Raw genomic sequence first — 19,912 nt, forward strand, 5'->3', positions numbered from 1 at the left:
TGAGGAATCGACCCGGGCTTTGAGCGTGACGAGCGAATATTTTCACCACTTGGCTGCACCATCGCCCCAGAAATCACAAAGCTAAACCCTATTGCGTTATGACGAATTTGTTTGTTTGATTGTTGTTTGACGTCCCCTCAGCAGTATTCCAGCAGCCTATGCCGGCCGTCAGAGGCGACCAAATGGTTCGAGTGGTCAGGCTCGCTGACTTGCATGCCATCGTATTCCCTGTCGTGATATTGCTGGAATATTGCTAAAAGCGGCGTAAAACTATACTCACCCACTTTGTGATTTTTTTACTCACAACTATGGTTTATCAATACCGTACCTTCAGCCTGAGATTCTTCAATATAGCTATATAAATATAAATAAAGCGACAAAACCCTTTCCATATCCAATAATAATCGCTGTAAAAAGCAGAGTCGATTGTACGATTCCGACTATGTCAGGATCATGTGTTTATGAACCACTATCAAATAGGTGTTGGCGAAAAGGTGAGCGGATCCTGCCCCACCGGTGGCACCCGTCACAAACGCATGCAAAGGCAAGTCAAGTGTTCACTTTTACGCCGCTTTTAGCAATATTCCAGCAATATCACGGCGGGGGACACCAGAAATGGGCTTCACACATTGTACCCATGTCGGGAATCGAACCCGGGTCTTCGGCGTGACGAGCGAACGCTTTAACCACTAGGCTACCCGACCGCCCCAGAAAACACGGGAACAGATGGTGAGTCAAAATAGGGAATGGCATCGGACCTCATTTTTGTCACTGAAGCGTCAAATTTGTAAAAAGAATTTAGAATAAAGCGCAGCTTAAGGACATTTTTGTAACAATATAAACCATAGTCTAGGCTCGGGCTTTCTTGTAATAGGATGCGATTAACGGAATCGTTTGGTGAGGTTCGGTGACTTGGTTAAGGCATGTCATCGTATCCCAGTATGTACATCGATGGTCTTGGGGTCAATCACTGGATTGTCCGGTCCAGACTCGATTCGTTACAGACCGCTGTAATATGGCTGGAAAAAACCCATGAATTTAGACTTTGTCATCAATATAACCGATAGTTTAAGCCTGGGACTCAACAACAAAAAACATAGTTTCAAGACGTTTTCTTTATCAATATAAGCCATAGTTTAAGCCAGGGATGCGTTATGATAGATTAGGGTTTCGTTTTGTCATTTAATAATAAATACCATGAATATAGGACTTTTGTTTTTTCAATATCAACCATAGTTTAAGCCAGGGATACATATTGATAGATTAGGGTTTCGTTTTGTGATTTACCAATATAGACCATGAATATAGGACAATTTTTTATCAATATAAACTAAAGTTTAGGCCGGGGACGCATCCTTATAGAGAAGGGTTTAGTTTTGTTGTCCTACCGGGCAGGCCATGCTTAGCCAATAGAGTCTGTTTTGACGAATAATTGAGACTGGTTATTCTCTTGCTTTGACGTTTTATATTTAGAACGTTTTTATACAGACTGAGTATAAATCATGGTTAACATTTAGTGCTGTTTTTTTAACTGCAATAATAAATAAAGCGACAAAACCGTTTTCATTTCCAATAGAAATCTCTGCATAAAGCAGAGTTGATTGTACGATCCCGATCAGCATGTGTTTATGAATCACTATCAAATAGTGATGATACCATGTGTTCGCGAAAAGATGAGCGTATACCCATAGTTTAGGCCTTGATTCATCAATATAGATGAGGGTTTAGTGTTGTGAATTATCAGTACAAATAATGGTATAAGGACTTACTAAAAAAAAAAATGGGTTGAGCCTTTAATTATAATTATATTTTGCGGGTAGACCTAGCTGATGAAAAGTGACATTTTTTCTAAATTCTTATTCACTGAGTAAAGCAGTCTTATGAGCGAACGAGTATTCGTCTTCTAGAAATAATAGCCACGTTTAAAAGTCAGTACTTTAATATGAACTGCCCATGGAAATCCTATAGCCATCGATGTGAAAAAATAACAGTTTCTTATGAGTAGGACATCGTTGACATTAGTAGGATCCATGTGGTGACAAGAAGCGTTTGCAGGTTCGTTAGCGACATTTAGGTAGAAGAGATATAGGTAAATATTCATACATACTTTTTTATAAATAGACAACGACGCGAAAATAGTTTACAAGGCAAAACCTTGTCAGTCCGGACACTTTTTATTCGGAACCCGCCTTGCTTTCGAAACTGTTGGGTACGTCTCATCATTATGACACGGACGTCACTAATCCAGAAATGTGCTAATCCTGGCGATTACTAATCCAGACTTTACTGTGGAGAGCAATCGCCCGGATTAACGAGATATTTATATTTGTTATAATTAGGCAGTTGCTGAGTGACAGAAAAAATATATTTTTTTCAAGATTATTACCGTGAAGTATTCTTTTTGACGGCACAAAACACATTTGAAAACTAACACTGTTCCAAGATTTACGTGACAATAATACCTAGCTATGATCTCCGAGGATGTCATGCGCTGTTTCAACAGACGAGTAACCAATATCCAACTCAAAATTTATAGACAGAGCTATCTTAAACGCAACTTGACGCGGTAAAGGATTTTATATTATTGCGTAATGTCCTACATTAACACGTAAGGAAAACGTTACTACATTAGAACTCGTTTCCCTGATCGTCCTGGAAGCTGGAGCATATTGCCTCCCGATTTAGATCCAAGTTCCATCTCAACGTGGGAAGGCTTACCTCGGAGTCCGCACGCTCAAATCAGTACAGATCACGTGATCAAATGGGCGGGGCAAGCCTTCCTACTGAATAGAAATGTCGGGGGTGGCATCTTCGACGTCAAAATAGGGCACCCGGATTGTTAAGTAAGCTGACCCTCACGGCCGAGGTTGCTCTGGCGTGTTTCCTCGACTCCCACAGCTGGTGTGGTATTATTGAATTGGCGTGCATTATTGATGTGTCGCTGTGCCATATAAAGAGCTCGTTCTATACTCTCGTCCACTGACAACAGGCAAGGAGAAGGCACAACTTGTAAGGGGTGGGAATACTGAGATCACAGCGGACCAGCACAGGGACCACAGGCAACATGACTAACCTCTCTGTAGCACTTCTCGTCATCGTAGTGTCCATTCAAGGTAGGATCTTTTCTTTTGGCACACCTGTAACGAAAGTGCAAACATAATTTCTAGTCGCTTAACATTGCTACCCGTTGCAAACATGTAATATGTGGAGACTTGGTTTAACTGAATGATTGTACGGTTAACTAACTTCAAGTTATAGTGGCGAATGTTTTTCATATTTTTGGCACATCTGTCATGTTTCGCCGCTGTAACAAATATAGAAACATATGTCTTCTCACTTACCATTGCTACTCGTTAGATAGCCACACCTGCCACATTTTGTCGTTGTAACGAAAGTGCAAACATAATTTCTAGTCACTTAACATTGCTACCCGTTGCATACATGTAATATGTGTAGACTTGGTTTAACTGAAAGATTGTACGCATAACTAACTTAAGTTATAGTGGCGAATGTATTTCATATTTTTGGCACATCTGTCATGTTTCGCCGCTGTAACAAATATAGGAACATTATGTCTTCTCACTTACCATTGCTACTCGTTAGATAAATGTAATATAGTGTACGGATAATTAGCTACAAGTTATAATGGTGAAATATTTTCATACTTTTGCCGTTGTGACGAATGTACAAACATTATCAATTAAAAGTTTTAATGATGAAATATTTGTATATATTTCGCACACCTGTTACCTTTTGATGTTTGACGAATGTACAAACATGTTTTTTCTCACTTAATATTGCCACCCTTTGGATTTATGCAATATATGTAACTGCCTTGCTTTCACGGAGAAGATTGTACGGAGAATTAACTTCAGGTTATTATGGCGAAATATTTTCATATATTTCGCATACCTGTTACATTTTGCAGTTTGACGAATGTACAAACATGTTTTTTCTCACTTAACATTGCCACCCTTTGGATTTATGCAATATATGTAACTGCCTTGTTTTAACGGAGAAGAGCGCACGGATTATTAACTTCAAGTTATTATGGTGAAATATTGTCATACTGTTGTCAGATTTTGCCGTTGTGACGAATGTACAAACATGATCAACTAGAAGTTTTAATGATGAAATATTTTCATATGTTTGGCACACCCGTGTACCTGAATGAATGTATAAACGTGACCTTTTCTGCTACTCCCTACACAGATGTAATCTCTCTATCAATGTAACTATATATAACAAATAAGAAGGTAGATGATAACCTTCGACTTTCTTGATTATAACTGGAGATTATCTATATCTAAACCAGAAAGTCGTTACATGCATAGTAAAAAAATTGAACATCAACACTGTGGCTGATTCGTAACTAAACTTCTAAATGCCATTGAAAGACTTCTCATTTGAGTTGATCCTAAGCTCCGGCATCGCCTGTACAAGGGAAACACGTTAATATTTATGTATATACCTATTCCTTGTCAAATATTATTCAGAATTATGTAAGCTGTTGTGAATATGTTTTATTATAAGCACAGTGCTTGAATCTCTCGATGAATCATTATAAGGTGCTTGATCCGGGGGATGCCACGTACTGATAACGGTGAGCATCCCGTTTAATCCTAGGTGTAGACCCTTATCCCATGGGCTTGACGTGCCAGTGTTAATATATATGTCTTTTACTTAAGACACAGCAATACCTGTACTATCAATCAATACGTCTCCATGAATACAGGTAGGTGCGTATTGTGTCGGAATATCTAAGCTAGAATTCTCGTTTACTTATAAACAGTCGGAATCGTACAACGTACTTTGTTTTCAGCAGGGATTTCTTCTTCTTCTTCTTCTTCTTCTTCTTCTTTATCTTCTTCTATGGTTATGGAGATGGTTGTTGTCGCTTTTTTATATACATTGTATTACCTGTACGAGATATATCGGCTATGCTAGTAAAACATGTACCGATATCCATATTCACATTAAACTATTGATGCTTTGCTGCTCAGAAATATGATCTAATTTGAACGGGCATAGAATATTCGATAAATTCAGTACAATGGAACATCTTTAATTCTGAAGATACTGGCAATAACTGATTTCTGGACTAATGAATCCTGGCCTTGAACAATATGTCTTGAGTAATATAAATAAACTCGACAAAACCATTTCCATATTCATATGAAATCTCCGCCAAAATATTTCCTTGATATTTAAATATCGCTTAAGTCGACGTAATGCTATGGTCCCGGTAGAATCATTAACGGTACTTTGTATAATATCTGTACTCCGCATGTCTGGAACAGCGGATAACTCGATAACTCTTTTTGTCTCCAGGGCTGCGAGTTTGCGCTCGAGAGAGATATGCTAATTAATGATAAAAGCGACAAAACCGTCCCCATAATCATACTGAATCTCTGTACGATTCCGACTATATCATAAGCATGTGTCAACGAATCATTATAAACAAGTGATGACAACGGGTATCCGCAAAAAGTGTGCGTATCCTGCACCATCGGTGGAACCCGCCACAAACACACGCACAGGCAAGTCAATTGTTCACCCAACCACACACGGGAACATTCATAAAGTAGAAATAGGGAATCGCATCAGACATAGGTTTGATCACTGATGCGTGAAACATTGAAATGTCGCCTACATATCTGCTACAAAACTCTCCGCAAACTCCACCGATGCCTTGAATAATGTTACCCCGATCAAACAAACCTGAGACATATGATGCTGTCTGAAATATCGCCAGAAAGAGATTAACACATCAATATATCATTGAAGCGCAATGATTATGTTACCAGATCTGTCAGCACCATACTCGTGCTAGTGGGTTTTACTGAAATGCTGCCCAAAGCAGTGTTAATTCTGTTACATTCTCTCTTATTATATTCTCATATGTATATTTATATGATTTGTTCGTGTGTTGCTTAAGCCGCACTCAGCAATTGGTTTTATGTTGATCAATCCCAGGCTTAAACTACAGTAGACTTCGGTTAAAACGAATACGCTTATAACGAACTGACGGATATAACGAACTTACTTGACTATTTGCTGTTGTTAAGCTATATATATGCTTATAACGAACTGCGGTTATAACGAACATTAGTAGTCCCTTTGAGTTCGTTATAACCGTAGTTTACTGTACTGGTTATATTGTAACAACGTCTAAATCCATGGTTATTCCAGACAGTGGACTGTAAATAATCGAATGTAGACCAGACAATCCAGTGATTGACATCACGAGCATCGATCTACGCAATTGGGATCAATGACATAAATCAGTCATGTCAGCGAGTCTGACCACTCGATCCCATTAGTCGCTTTTTATGACAAGCATGGACTGCTGAAGAATAATTCTAACCCGTATATCTACAGAGTATATGTACATGAGAAATGGATTAAATTGTTCAACACGCTACACAAGCGGGACGGTCGGGTAGCCTGGTGGTTAAAGCGTTCGTTGTCACGACGAAGACCCTGGTTCGATTCCCGACATGGGTACAATGTGTGAAGCCCATTTCTGGTGTCCCCCGCCGTGATATTGCTGGAATATTGCTAAAAGCGGCGTAAAACCATACTCACTCACTCATGGTCGTCACTCTTATCAGTGGCTCTACAGTAACGTATAACATTACTCAAACAGACAGTATAGTGGCAACATGTCATCGCAGACATTTCCTGTCATACAATTTTAATTAAAAAACAAAACAATTTAAAATCAAAATTGTTTTACTATCATTTCGAGTTTCAAGTCCAGCTGCTCTGAGACAATTGTGGGTTAAACAAACGCTCTGACGCACTACGCTGCGCAGCAGTGTTGTAGAGCTACGATAGCGCTGACCGGACTCGAGGCGCTCTCTCGATGAATCATTATAAACAACGTAGCTTATCAATCAATCTGATCTGGAGGATCGACGCCTACATGAATATACACATATAGCTCAGAAACATTTCTGAAGGTCCACGATAGAATGCACCACTGTATATTAGTCTGTTAGAGATATTCGATCAATTAATTACTGTATTCAACGTAACTAGGCCCCGTCTTCCGAACAATTATTGTTGGGGACTACTTATCGTAAGGGACATAAATTTCTAACCGGACATTCGTTAATCCGGACGATTTAACTTGGAACGGTGCCGTCCGGATGAACGAGGTTTCGCTGACAATACACATGTTAGCCGTATAAAGGACACATTTCTTTAGGATAAGCTTCTGAATAATAGTTACTATGTTTGTCATGCGTTTTACACGAGATACGACAGTGACATATTGAAAAGTAAATACATATTTTGGGATTTGTGCCATTTTTTTTATATTCTAATTTTCAGGAATATATGAAACCTTTTTCCTATTTTTTAAGTGCAACTTTTCCCGTGATTCAATTTGAAAGCACATACTAGCGATATGAACCACAGGGTAAAAGAAATTAAACACATATGTTTGTGTAATGGTGGCTATAAATGAGTGATTGCGTGAGTGAGTATGGTTTTACGCCGCTTTTAGCAATATTCCACCAATATCACGGCGGGGGACACCAGAAATGGGCTTCACACATTGTACCCACGTCGGGAATCGAACCTGGGTCTTCGGCGTGACGAGCGAACGCTTTAACCACTAGGCTACCGACCGGTGCATCCCCTATTGGCCTACGTCCAATTTGGCCTACGTCCCAAATGGCCTAAAGAAACAGAAATGACCTTTCCCATTTGGCCTACCACAGATTATTTTAAACAACCTACACCCCTATTTACAAAAATGGTTTGGTTTGAGCTTAATTAGCTCTTGTTATTTCACACAGGCTTCTTCAGCATGTTCAGTCACAGAGAGGTGGTCTTCCGGAAACAATACAAATAGACTTTGAATGTTCAGGACGTATGGTTCGAAGCTATTGAGGCTTTAGAACAGGCTGAGGTTGAGAGTCCTGCATTTCAACTGTTCAATGATTATGTCGTGTCAAACTGGGTTGGGGATGATGCTAGATTTGGTGTTGAAATCTGGAGTCTCCATGACAATGTTGGTCCAAGAACTAATAATCATCTGGAAGGTTGGCACAGCCACTTGAATGCCAAGATGAACTCTGCCCATCCAACAATGTTCAGCTTCCTGGATGTCTTGAAATCACTTAAAGCTAGCCACGCCAGACATCTAGCCCAGCTGGCCCATGGTGCCAAGCCTCCACCGCGGAAGAGAAAATATGTGTACCTCGATGGTCAGCTGTCCAGACTCCGCGACAGACACCAGCAAGCAGAAATATCTTCCTTGGCATTAGCAGATGCAGTAGGAATCCTTATTAAATTACATTAAAAAGATTCCGTTAGCTTGTATTTCTCTGTTGTTGCACTGGTTCATTTTCATCACTCTGGGGGAGACGGGTGATTAGTGAGTGATCAACCAACCGATTACTTACCGTAATTAAATCCTCTAAAAGCGTAGTGGTGTCCTTAATTATAAAAGCGACAAAACCGTTCCCATAATCATACTGAATCTCTGTACGATTCCGACTATTTCATAAGCATGTGTCAACGAATCATTATAAACAAGTGATGACAATGGGTATCCGCAAAAAGTGTGCGTATCCTGCACCATCGGTGGAACCCGCCACAAACACACGCACAGGCAAGTCAAGTGTTCAACCAACAACACACGGGAACACACGGGAACACACGGGAACACTCAGGAACACGGGACCGCCCCGGCTATAAATGAATCAAACAAGAAATGGTTATTCGGAGGTGATGTATTTGATGCGGGGTTGCAGTAGAGTAAACTTATTGTGCCCCTGAGGGTTCGTTTGTTTGTTTGTTTGTTTGTTGTTTGTTTGTTTGTTGTTTTACGCCACACTCAGCAATATTACAGCTATATGACGGCGGTCTGTAAATAATCAGACAATCCTGCGATCGATATCATGAGTATCGATCCACGCCATTGGGATACGATGACATGCATCAACGAAGTCAGCGAGCCTGACCACCCGACCCGTTAGTCGCCTCTTACGAAAAGCAAAGTCGCCTTTTACGGCAAGCATGGGTTACTGAAGACCTATTCTACCCCGGATCTTCACGGGTCTGTCCCCCAGAGGGGGTATGTAAGCCCACGACATTCAAAGTATTATTTATATCCGCAAGTGTCTTAATCTCAGAATATTTGTTTGTTTTAATCTCCGGCTAAACCCTGCAGTAATCGTCAGTGACTAAAGGGATGGTGTAAATCCTGCCGGGGTACCATGCAGGTAGCAGTGGTACCGTAAGTCCCCATGGCACCTAGTGTGGTGGCCTAACATTGGATGTTGGTGATCTTTAATAGTCACATTGTATGCTTACATGCGGGTATTAAATACAAATATGTGATACTTTAGTTGTTTTACAGTCCATTGTCGACAGGTCTTGAAAGAATCTGAATGGATTCATAAAGAATGTACATTTCGTAATAATGTAAATATTGCCGATGTGACGTTAAATTTAAACTCGCTCGCTCGCTCACTCACTCACTCACTCACTCACTCACTCACTCACTCACTCACCCTACCACCCACCCACCCACTCACTCACTCACTCACTCACTCACTCACTCACTCACTCACTCACTCACTCACTCACCCTACCACCCACCCACCCACCCACTCACTCACTCATTCACTCACTCACTCACTCACTCACTCACTCACTCACTCACTCACTCATCCCCATAGTCCACTGGGTAACGTGACTAAAACATACACAATAAATAAATACATATAGTTCATAAAACGGAAGTGCAGGGCCCCGTTCAACAAAGTGACCTCAGCGCTGTGATTGACAATTCGTAATTCTACATGAGTGAGTGAGTGAGTTACGATGGTCGTAGCGCTGAGATTGCTTTGTGGACATAGGCCCAGTATCGAAAGTTCCATAAAACCACCGCAGCCTGGTATACAGTTTTATTCAACTGAAAATGTATTATGATAAAACATTAGATAGCCACGCCATAAATCGCAAAGAACAACTAAGAACGAAGCGTGGTTTCTTTCCGATGAAACATTGTTCTTTCAAGACGTCATTTCTGGAGACTCGAACATGCGCTCGCAACTTGATGACTTTACTTTAAGAGTGAAGTGTCTAGTGAGCTGTTTCCCATAGATGTAGCTGGGCAACGAAGATAACGCAATGGCTGAAAGATTGCATCCAAAAGTGGGAGAGACATGACAATCGGAAAAGATACACATAATGGACGCGAAAATTAGGAGAATATTCAGGAAAGACCGCATTTACTTGTTTAGCTCGACATTCTATAGCATTCCCCGTACTGAACCAGAGAGGCTGCTTTCTCCGAGGTCCGCGTGCCTCGTATGAAACTCTTGGCAGTTTTAATCTGGTACTGACCCCGTTTTCCTAGTAATCGGTGTGAAACCATTTTCCCCGCGATTGTCTAGATTGTCTAATAGGTCAAGTACCTATTTACTATTTACTCCTTAGGACAAGTACCTTGTACTTTTGGAAAGTTCAGAATTGCCTTGCCTAGTCTGGGTCTTTAGCCTGTTAGACTAGTTTGATGTTCGGGCGTTAATTATTATTATTAGTATTATTATTATTAGTATTACTACTACTACTACTACTACTACTACTACTACTACTACTACTGCTACTACTACTACTTATTTTAGGGATAGGCCATCTGTATATTTCCCGCTGTTTACCCAGCCGACGTTATTATATTTGCCGCTGTTAACCCAGCCGACGTTATTGCACTCATTAGAGTGTTGAGTTACATAACTCCCAGGTATTTATTGGTCGCTCCCGACTTAATTTGCTGTTTGGCAACTTGTCAATATCTTATCACTGTGTTGATGTAGCAACCCTCTTTTTATAACTGGACCCGTGAAGATCCGGTGTAGAATAGGTCTTCAGCAACCCATGCTTGCCGTAAATGGCGACTTTGCTTGTAGTAAGAGGCGCCTAACGGGATCGGGTGGTCGGGTTCGCTGACTTGGTTGAAGCATGTCATCGTATCCCATTTGGATCAATGCTCATGATGTCAATCACTGGATTGTCTGGTCCAGACTCGATTATTTACAGACCGCTGACATATAGCTGGAATATTGTTGAGTGCGGCGTAAAACAACAACCAACCAACTATTTATTGCTGTTATACAGATGCTTAGCTAATCAGCTTGTATATTTGGTCTGGTTTAATTAATCAGAGTTCGTTGTCAGTGCAAATTGGTTAAATGGTCCTTTTGATGGTCATCTGTGTTTATCTAGCCCATAATAGTAAACCTATAGACCTATTACAAGGGGGCACGGGTGGCCCAATCGTCTAAGGCTCGCTGTGCAGAGTTGCGTCCCTTGGGCACGCCAGAAACCTATGATTGTGGGTTCGAATCCCAGCTCGCCCCGATTATGTTCCTAGGTTTGTCAGCACCATACCCGTGCTCGTGGGTTTCACCGAAGTGGTAAACGTCTGAGACCTGCATCACTCCGGGCTTTCCTCCCACATAACTGGAATACTGTTAAAAGCGGCGTTAAACCCAACTCACACACATACCTATTACCACGTTTGTGTCATTACTTTATACTGGTCTCTAGACCACAGCTCCGGGACACTATCCAGTCCTCTGAACATCACTAATGCGATATTAAATTTTATCTCATTATCTTTCAAATTTCAAAAGATACATCATTAATTGATATGAATTGAAATCGGAATATTCTACTTCATTTTTAATGTTACAATCTTCCAGTTTTTTTTTTTCAATTTGGGAATGTTGTCGTGTTTAATAATAATATGGCACATCCCTCTGGTCCCGATGCGGAATGATTATAAAGTTCAGCTCAAGTTTTCATTGGCAATACGTTTGCATTAAAACCTATAGTGACGCATCTCAACTGTCAGTGTCATTCACATCACCGAACCTTCATTTCTTGTCGTTATAAATTCAATTTCCCAGGGATGCTTGAAGAAAATATTATTTGAAATATATCAGCTCTAATGTCGTCACAACATTTTTGTACAGCATAATTATGTTATTAAATCCATTACTTACAACAGTAATTAACTAATCCGTAGCTATGTTTGCCCTGCTACATATTGTTTGATCCAACCAGACATGTGCACCATAAGGAACGGGGTTAGAATTGGTCTTCAGCAATCCATGCTAAGAGATTACTAAGGGTATCGGGTGGTCAGGCTCGCTGAATTGGTTGATGCATGTCATCGTATCCCAACTGCATGGATTGATGCTCATGATGTCAGTCACTGGATTGTCGGTTCCAGACTCGATTATTTACAGACTGCTATTTACAACACCAACAAGAACTACTACTACTACTACTACTACTACTACTACTACTACTACTACTACTACCACTTCTACTTCTACTACTACTACTACTACTACAACTACTGTCACCACCACCACCACCACCACCACCACTGCTACTACTACTACCACCAACACCGCCACCCCACCACCACCAACACCACCATCACCACCACCTCCACCACCACTACTACTACTACTACTACTACTACTACTACTACTACTACTACTACCACCACCACCTGCACCACCACCACCACCACCCACCGCCACCAACACCACCACCACCACTACTACTACTACTACTACCACCACCAACACCACCCCTCACCTCCACCACCACCACAACTACTACTACTACTATAACCACCACCACCACCACTACCACTACTACTACTACTACTACCACCACCACCAACACCCACCACAAACACCACCATCACCACCAACATCACCACCACTACTACTACTACTACTACTACTACTACTACTACTACTACTACTACTACTACTACTACCACCACCACCTGCACCACCAACACCAACACCACTACTACTGCTACTACTACTACTACTGCTGCTGCTGCTGCTGCTGCTGCTGTTTCTTCTTCTGCTGCTGCTGCTGCTACTACTACTACTACTACTACTGTGGACACTGGAATTTTCCAACACCCGCCTCACATATATCACATGGAAACCCTGGTACAGAAATTCGTTATTCGACACTGTTTCAATATCATTAATTGTGATGAGAAAAGATATTATGTATTAAAGAAACCACGTTCGTGACTATATTTATAAAAGTTATAGAGAAAATAAGCTTACAAGGGAGGTCACTGAGTTACAAATAGCAACGTTATAGAACATACGTCACAAACAAGAAACGTGACGCCAATGACGTCGCATAGCAAAAGTTAGATAGCATCCCGTCGTTAGTGGAAAGCGGACTGATATTCTGTTGATATTCTGCGGGCATTGTTATGAAAATTCTATCCATTTTAGCTATTATACTTCACATTTAGTGCGACTGGGCCACCCGTGCCCCCCTTATGATTGTGGAAACTGTTTGTAACTTTTGTTTAAGTAAGGGAATGCTATATAACCACGGGACCGTGAAAGCAACATATATATATATGGAACGATTAGCATAACCGAGATACTTTGCACATTGACAATCGAAATTACAATGGAATGTCTTGTGTTAACACGCGTTAAGCGAACTTTGAAATTAATTCTCCCCTCTTACATGTAACGAACTAAGTAATTATCCAACTATCTTTTCTTCACAGACTACTTTGAAAGATTCGCACATTTTTCCTGAATTCTATTTAACGAATCATCAATAATAATGACCATAATCACCTAGCTCTTCCCATGAGCATTGAATTGCGACCATTTTTGTTATCTTTCTTAAATTTGGTTTCGCAATTAAGTAGTTCACTTCGAAACATATTATTGTGAATATGAAACGTTCAGTTACTTTTGTATATCACTTACTACACATACGCCCATGGGAAATAAGGAACGTACCTGCCAAAATGCGCATTGAAGATGAGGCGCCAGATGGTAATTGGTGGGGCGGAAATAATATGCACGTGATGGTTGTTCTTACATAGTTCATATTCCTTTTTGAATTTCTCGACCTCTGTTGTCAACGTAGCCGTTGTTTCTGTCGCTGCTGCCTTTACTGCTTCTGCATGGCGTGGTAACTGCTGCTGCTTCTACTACCACTACTGTTGTTGCTGACATTTTATTGGTACCTCCACTGCCTGTGATGTCTTGATATTATAATTTTGACAACCTTAACTGTCCATGATGTCATTAGTATATCTACTGCTACTGTCAATACTATAATTGTTATTTCTACTGCTGTCTTTGACATTACCTTTCTATCCCAACTGTCAAGTATGTCATAACTATTTATATTGCAACTGCCATGTATGTCATAACTATGTCCATTGCAACCGCCATAGATGTCGTGACTATTTCTACCACAACCGCTATAGATGTCGTGACTATTTCTACCACAACCGCCATAGATGTCGTGACTATTTCTGCCACGACCGCTATAGATGTCGTGACTATTTCTACCACAACCGCCATAGATGTCGTGACTATTTCTACCACGACCGCTATAGATGTCGTGACTATTTCTACCACAACCGCCATAGATGTCGTGACTATTTCTACCACAACCGCTATAGATGTCGTGACTATTTCTACCACAACCGCCATAGATGTCGTGACTATTTCTACCACAACCGCCATAGATGTCGTGACTATTTCTACCACAACCGCTATAGATGTCGTGACTATTTCTGCCACGACCGCTATAGATGTCGTGACTATTTCCATTGCAACCCCCATATATGTCATGACTATTTCTACCACGACCGCTATAGATGTCATGACTATTTCCATTGCAACCCCCATATATGTCATGACTATTTCTACCACGACCGCCATAGATGTCGTGACTATTTCTACCACAACCGCTATAGATGTCGTGACTATTTCCATTGCAACCCCCATATATGTCATGACTATTTCTACCACGACCGCCATAGATGTCGTGACTATTTCCATTGCAACCCCCATATATGTCATGACTATTTCTACCACGACCGCCATAGATATCATGACTATTTCCATTGCAACCGCCATAGATGTCACGACTATTTCTAACACAACCGCCATAGATGTCATGACTATTTCTAACACAACCGCCATAGATGTCATGACTATTTCCATTGCAACCGCCATAGATGTCACAACTATTTCTACCACAACCGCCATAGATGTCACGACCATTTCTACCACAACCGCCATAGATGTCATGACTATTTCTACCACGACCGCCATAGATGTCATGACCATTTCTGCCACAACCCCCATAGATGTCATGACTATTTCTACCACGACCGCCATAGATGTCATGACTATTTCTAACACAACCGCCATAGATGTCATGACTATTTCTACCACGACCGCCATAGATGTCATGACTATTTCTAACACAACCGCCATAGATGTCATGACTATTTCTAACACAACCGCCATAGATGTCATGACTATTTCCATTGCAACCGCCATAGATGTCACGACTATTTCTACCACAACCACCATAGATGTCACGACTATTTCTAACACAACCGCCATAGATGTCACAACTATTTCTACCACAACCGCCATAGATGTCACGACCATTTCTACCACAACCGCCATAGATGTCATGACTATTTCTACCACGACCGCCATAGATGTCATGACCATTTCTGCCACAACCGCCCATAGATGTCATGACTATTTCTACCACGACCGCCATAGATGTCATGACTATTTCTAACACAACCGCCATAGATGTCATGACTATTTCTACCACGACCGCCATAGATGTCATGACTATTTCTAACACAACCGCCATAGATGTCACGACTATTTCTACCACAACCGCCATAGATGTCACGACTATTTCTACCACAACCGCCATAGATGTCATGACTATTTCTACCACGACCGCCATAGATGTCATGACCATTTCTACCACAACAACTATAGATGTCACGACTATTTCTATCATAACCGCCATAGATGTCATGACTATTTCTACCGCAACCGCCATAGATGTCACGACTATTTCTATCATAACCGCCATAGTTGTCACGACTATTTCTATCATAACCGCCATAGATGTCACGACTATTTCTATCACAACCGCTATAGATGTCACGACTATTTCTACCACAACCGCCGTAGATGTCACGACTATTTCTATCACAACCGCCATAGATGTCACAACTATTTCTACCAAAACCGCCATAGATGTCATGACTATTTCTACAACAACCGCCATAGATGTCACGACTACTTCTATTGCAACCGCCATAGATGTCACAACTATTTCTACTACAACCATAGATGTCATGACTATTTCTACAACAACCGCCATAGATGTCACGACTACTTCTATTGCAACCGCCATAGATGTCACAACTATTTCTACTACAACCATAGATGTCATGACTATTTCTACTACAACCATAGATGTCATGACTATTTCTACCACGACCGCCATAGATGTCATGACCATTTCTACCACAACAGCTATAGATGTCACGACTATTTCTATCATAACCGCCATAGATGTCATGACTATTTCTACCAAAACCGCCATAGATGTCATGACTATTTCTACCACAACCGCCATAGATGTCACGACTATTTCTAACACCACTGCCATAGATGTCACGACTATTTCTATCATAACCGCCATAGATGTCATGACTATTTCTACCACAACCGCCATAGATGTCACGACTATTTCTAACACCACTGCCATAGATGTCATGACTATTTCTACCACAACCGCCATAGATGTCACGACTATTTCTATCATAACCACCATAGATGTCATGACTATTTCTACCACAACCACCATAGATGTCACGACTATTTCTATCATAACCGCCATAGATGTCATGACTATTTCTACCACAACCACCGTCATAGATGTCACGACTATTTCTACCACAACCGTCATAGATGTCACGACTATTTCTACCACAACCGTCATAGATGTCACGACTATTTCTACCACAACCGCCATAGATGTCACGACTATTTCTACAACAACCGCCATAGATGTCATGACTATTTCTACCACAACCGCCATAGATGTCATGACTATTTCTACCACAACCGCCATAGATGTCACGACTATTTCTACCACAACCGCCATAGATGTCATGACTATTTCTACCACAACCGTCATAGATGTCATGACTATTTCTACCACAACCGCCATAGATGTCATGACTATTTCTACCACAACCGCCATAGATGTCATGACTATTTCTACCACAACCGCCATAGATGTCACGACTATTTCTATCATAACCGCCATAGTTGTCACGACTATTTCTATCATAACCGCCATAGATGTCACGACTATTTCTACCGCAACCGCCATAGATGTCACGACTATTTCTATCATAACCGCCATAGTTGTCACGACTATTTCTATCATAACCGCCATAGATGTCACGACTATTTCTATCACAACCGCTATAGATGTCATGACTATTTCTACAACAACCGCCATAGATGTCATGACTATTTCTACCGCAACCGACATAGATGTCACGACTATTTCTATCATAACCGCCATAGTTGTCACGACTATTTCTATCATAACCGCCATAGATGTCACGACTATTTCTATCACAACCGCTATAGATGTCACGACTATTTCTACCACAACCGCCGTAGATGTCACGACTATTTCTATCACAACCGCCATAGATGTCACAACTATTTCTACCAAAACCGCCATAGATGTCATGACTATTTCTACAACAACCGCCATAGATGTCACGACTACTTCTATTGCAACCGCCATAGATGTCACAACTATTTCTACTACAACCATAGATGTCATGACTATTTCTACAACAACCGCCATAGATGTCACGACTACTTCTATTGCAACCGCCATAGATGTCACAACTATTTCTACTACAACCATAGATGTCATGACTATTTCTACTACAACCATAGATGTCATGACTATTTCTACCACGACCGCCATAGATGTCATGACCATTTCTACCACAACAGCTATAGATGTCACGACTATTTCTATCATAACCGCCATAGATGTCATGACTATTTCTACCAAAACCGCCATAGATGTCATGACTATTTCTACCACAACCGCCATAGATGTCACGACTATTTCTAACACCACTGCCATAGATGTCACGACTATTTCTATCATAACCGCCATAGATGTCATGACTATTTCTACCACAACCGCCATAGATGTCACGACTATTTCTAACACCACTGCCATAGATGTCATGACTATTTCTACCACAACCGCCATAGATGTCACGACTATTTCTATCATAACCACCATAGATGTCATGACTATTTCTACCACAACCACCATAGATGTCACGACTATTTCTATCATAACCGCCATAGATGTCATGACTATTTCTACCACAACCACCGTCATAGATGTCACGACTATTTCTACCACAACCGTCATAGATGTCACGACTATTTCTACCACAACCGTCATAGATGTCACGACTATTTCTACCACAACCGCCATAGATGTCACGACTATTTCTACAACAACCGCCATAGATGTCATGACTATTTCTACCACAACCGCCATAGATGTCATGACTATTTCTACCACAACCGCCATAGATGTCACGACTATTTCTACCACAACCGCCATAGATGTCATGACTATTTCTACCACAACCGTCATAGATGTCATGACTATTTCTACCACAACCGCCATAGATGTCATGACTATTTCTACCACAACCGCCATAGATGTCATGACTATTTCTACCACAACCGCCATAGATGTCACGACTATTTCTACCACAACCGCCATAGATGTCATGACTATTTCTACCACAACCGCCATAGATGTCATGACTATTTCTACCACAACCGCCATAGATGTCATGACTATTTCTACCACAACCGCCATAGATGTCATGACTATTTCTACCACAACCGCCATAGATGTCATGACTATTTCTACCACAACCGCCATAGATGTCATGACTATTTCTACCATAACCGCCATAGATGTCACGACTATTTCTACCACAACCGCCATAGATGTCATGACTATTTCTACCACAACCGCCATAGATGTCATGACTTTTTCTACCACAACCGCCATAGATGTCATGACTATTTCTACCACAACCGCCATAGATGTCATGACTATTTCTACCACAACCGCCATAGATGTCATGACTATTTCTACCACAACCGCCATAGATGTCATGACTATTTCTACCACAACCGCCATAGATGTCGTGACTATTTCTACCACAACCGCCATAGATGTCATGACTATTTCTACCACAACCGCCATAGATGTCATGACTATTTCTACCACAACCGTCATAGATGTCATGACTATTTCTACCACAACCGTCATAGATGTCATGACTATTTCTACCACAACCGCCATAGATGTCATGACTATTTTTACCACAACCGCCATAGATGTCATGACTATTTCTACCACAACCGCCATAGATGTCATGACTATTTCTACCACAACCGTCATAGATGTCATGACTATTTCTAACACAACCGCCATAGATGTCATGACTATTTCTACAACAACCGCCATAGATGTCATGACTATTTCTACAACAACCGCCATAGATGTCATGACTATTTCTACCACAACCGTCATAGATGTCATGACTATTTCTAACACAACCGCCATAGATGTCATGACTATTTCTAACACAACCGCCATAGATGTCATGACTATTTCTACAACAACCGCCATAGATGTCATGACTATTTCTACCACAACCGTCATAGATGTCATGACTATTTCTAACACAACCGTCATAGATGTCATGACTATTTCTAACACAACCGCCATAGATGTCATGACTATTTCTACCACAACCGCCATAGATGTCACGACTATTTCTAACACAACCGCCATAGATGTCATGACTATTTCTACAACAACCGCCATAGATGTCATGACTATTTCTAACACAACCGCCATAGATGTCATGACTATTTCTACAACAACCGCCATAGAT

At 41.0% G+C, this 19,912-nt stretch overlaps 1 protein-coding gene across 1 annotated transcript in view; it reads left to right on the forward strand.

Annotated features, from left to right (window-relative positions):
- The first annotated feature begins 2,801 nt into the window (after positions 1 to 2,801).
- LOC124115435 overlaps positions 2,802 to 19,912 on the forward strand; it is an 85,165-nt gene continuing 68,054 nt past the window's right edge. The window contains exon 1 of the mRNA XM_046476441.2: positions 2,802 to 3,113. Coding sequence (XP_046332397.1) covers positions 3,065 to 3,113 — 49 coding nt within the window. The 5' untranslated portion in view covers positions 2,802 to 3,064. The remainder of the gene's footprint in view (positions 3,114 to 19,912) is intronic.

Source organism: Haliotis rufescens, unplaced genomic scaffold, assembly GCF_023055435.1.
Source record: "Haliotis rufescens isolate VD_foot unplaced genomic scaffold, xgHalRufe1.0.p SCAF_33, whole genome shotgun sequence".
Classification (NCBI taxonomy): domain Eukaryota; kingdom Metazoa; phylum Mollusca; class Gastropoda; order Lepetellida; family Haliotidae; genus Haliotis; species Haliotis rufescens.